The sequence below is a fragment of the Rhinolophus sinicus genome, chromosome 18, assembly GCF_057876585.1.
Source record: "Rhinolophus sinicus isolate RSI-liver-muscle chromosome 18, RSI-T2T, whole genome shotgun sequence".
Taxonomy (NCBI): Eukaryota; Metazoa; Chordata; class Mammalia; order Chiroptera; family Rhinolophidae; genus Rhinolophus; species Rhinolophus sinicus.
In genome coordinates, this window is record NC_142518.1 from 15,058,280 (window position 1) to 15,060,902 (window position 2,623).

The window sequence follows — 2,623 nt, forward strand, 5'->3', positions numbered from 1 at the left end:
TCTGCCAATTAAGTTCGTGAACTTGCTGCAACAGTGTTGCTAAACCTTTTCTGATATCAGAGGGATTATTCATTATGAATTTGTACCAACTGGACAAACACTTAACCAAGTTTACGATTTGGAAGTGCTGAAAAGGCTGCATGAAAAAGCTAGATGACCTGAACTTTTCGCCAACAATTCATGGCTCTTGCATCATAACAATGCACCAGCTCACACGGCACTGTCTGTGAGGGAGTTTTTAGCCAGTAAACAAATAACTGTTTGGAACACCCTCCCTACTCACCTCATCTGGCCCCCAGTGACTTCTTTTTTTACCCAAAGATAAAGGACATACTGAAAGGTAGACATTTTGATGACATTCAGGACATCAAAGCTAATCCAATGACAGCTCTGATGGCCATTCCAGAAAAAGAGTTCCAAAATTACTTTCAGGGGTAGACTAGGTGCTGGCATTGGTGCATAGCTGCCCAAGGGGAGTACTTTGAAGGTGACCATAGTGATAGTCAGCAATGAGGTATGTAGCACTTTTTCTAGGATGAGTTTGTGAACTTAATTGTCAGACCTTATATGTATTCCTGTGTGTGTGTGTATGTGTGTGCACGTGTGTACACATATGTGCACACACCTACATATATGCCATCAAGGGATTTAAGGCAGTTTACAAAAATGCAATGGGACAAAAATAAACAAGGCAGTATCAGAAGGCAGTGCTCTATGGGGCCTGCTAGGAGCTTACTCTTTTGGCAGGTGCTGTGCTCCCTTTCCCCATTCCCATCAGTCACTTTCTGGTTAAAGGCACGTGAAGATCACTTAGCAACTTCCACACTACTGAAGCTCTTGTCCAAACTCCGAGTATGCCTGGCTTGCTCACCAGAGTAGGGATAGGGCAGGAGAGGAGAAGGAAGCCCTTGGTAGTTAAAGCTACGCAGATTGTGGAGGGATGTGATCTCAACTCTGCCTCCTGGGCTTGATAAACGTATGCCAACATGGATCCCACAGACACTGATAATAGGTTACCAGGGCTGAGGGTTATGGATCCTCGGGTGGCCTTGATGTTCAAAGCCGAATTCCTTTAAAGCTCATTTTCAAGCAAGTGAGCAAAGACAGATCTGTGTCTCAAACTGCAAAGACTATGAATGGGATGCCTGCTGGTGAAGAAGAATTTGAAGATAATGAAGAAAGGCAGTATGACTGTAAAAGAGGTGAACTGTTGAGAAAAAAAGAAAAAAAACCCCGAATGCCTTTGGGAAACTTTAAGATAAAGATCATAGGTGAAAAGGATGACTCACCAGTTAATTTCTGTGACAAATGTGATTTGCCTGTTAAAATCTATGGGCGAATGAGTCTGTGCAAGCATGCATTTTGCTATGAGGGTGCTAATTTATATGAAAAAAGGAAAACGGAGATCACATGTATCCAGGTTGTAGTACTCCTGTGCTGCAGACTGAGGAGCGCACACGAGGTTCTGTCTTCATGTGTAGCACTGTCCAGGGAGGCAAGAGAACATATTTGTCTCAAAGAAACTTACATGCCTATATCAACCACTATTATAAGAGCTGAAAAACTTGTTACCCATGTGCCATAAGTTCCTTACCAACAACTGAAATCCCTTAAATGCTGCTAGACGAGGACCACGTGAGCTATATTCTACCAGAGCAGCACACCCTGATGTCCCCACCTCCTTCCTGTGCAGCATGGGCCACACAAGCACTATAAATAGCCACATGAGGATGTCTGTGCTTCTTTAGCAGAATTGTCTCCGCTCTCATCTCCTGTAGTCCATCAGGAAACCATTAGTATTCCAACAAAAGAACATAGCAAATTAATGATCATCCTACTGGATGACTCAAACTTTGGTGCTAAACAACCATCACTTCCTTCTCACCATCATCTTGAATATCAAAGTCAGCCAGTAGCCTTGTACCCATATCGTGTTACGCCTCCAGAGTACCATGCACCACCCCCATCTCTTGCACCATCAGTGAACTGTCCAATGTCACATTCTCTCCAGGGTTCAGGTACTCCTCACATGGTTTGTAGTCAAGTGCCACCTCTACCCATGACTTGCGACCCATTACCAATAACTTCTTCCCCTGGGTATAGTATTGGCCAGATGCCACCTTATATTAATCTTCCTTCTTCAGGATCTCCTCTGTCTCAAAATGGTGGTCCACCTGAAAGTGAATCCCCTTTGAGCAATCAATCCTCTTTACCCTAGTTCACTAACGAACAATAAACTCTGAGCTCTCCATTTACACAACCAGATGATACAAATCCTGGTGTATGGCCTATATCAAAAGGACTTTTACCTCCTTCACCAATGCGAGGTCCACATTCCTCGACCCCACTTCCTGGACCACATCATTCAGATCAGACATGATACAGACCATAGTAGCAAGGATAATAGTATTTTGAACTGAAGAGCTGATGAAGACAAAAACCTTTAATATAGTCAACCTTTTAATTAAACTTGGACTGTTTTAGGAAGGAAAAGCACTTCTTACAGAGCTAGCTATAAAACACTCAGGATCTCGTCTCTTAAAATGGTTTTAATCCTTGACTTTAGGATTTATTTCAGGTTCTTTACTGTAGTGTGGATAAATAAGTCAGTTGAGCATAGCTG

At 42.9% G+C, this 2,623-nt stretch overlaps 1 protein-coding gene across 1 annotated transcript; it reads left to right on the forward strand.

The window, feature by feature from the left end:
- The first annotated feature begins 1,132 nt into the window (after positions 1-1,132).
- Positions 1,133-2,218, forward strand: LOC141569726 (E3 ubiquitin-protein ligase CBLL2-like). The gene is given in 3 exon segments (XM_074324083.2): positions 1,133-1,393; positions 1,396-1,555; positions 1,752-2,218. Coding segments are annotated over 3 exon segments (888 nt in total).
- The last annotated feature ends 405 nt before the right edge of the window (positions 2,219-2,623 follow it).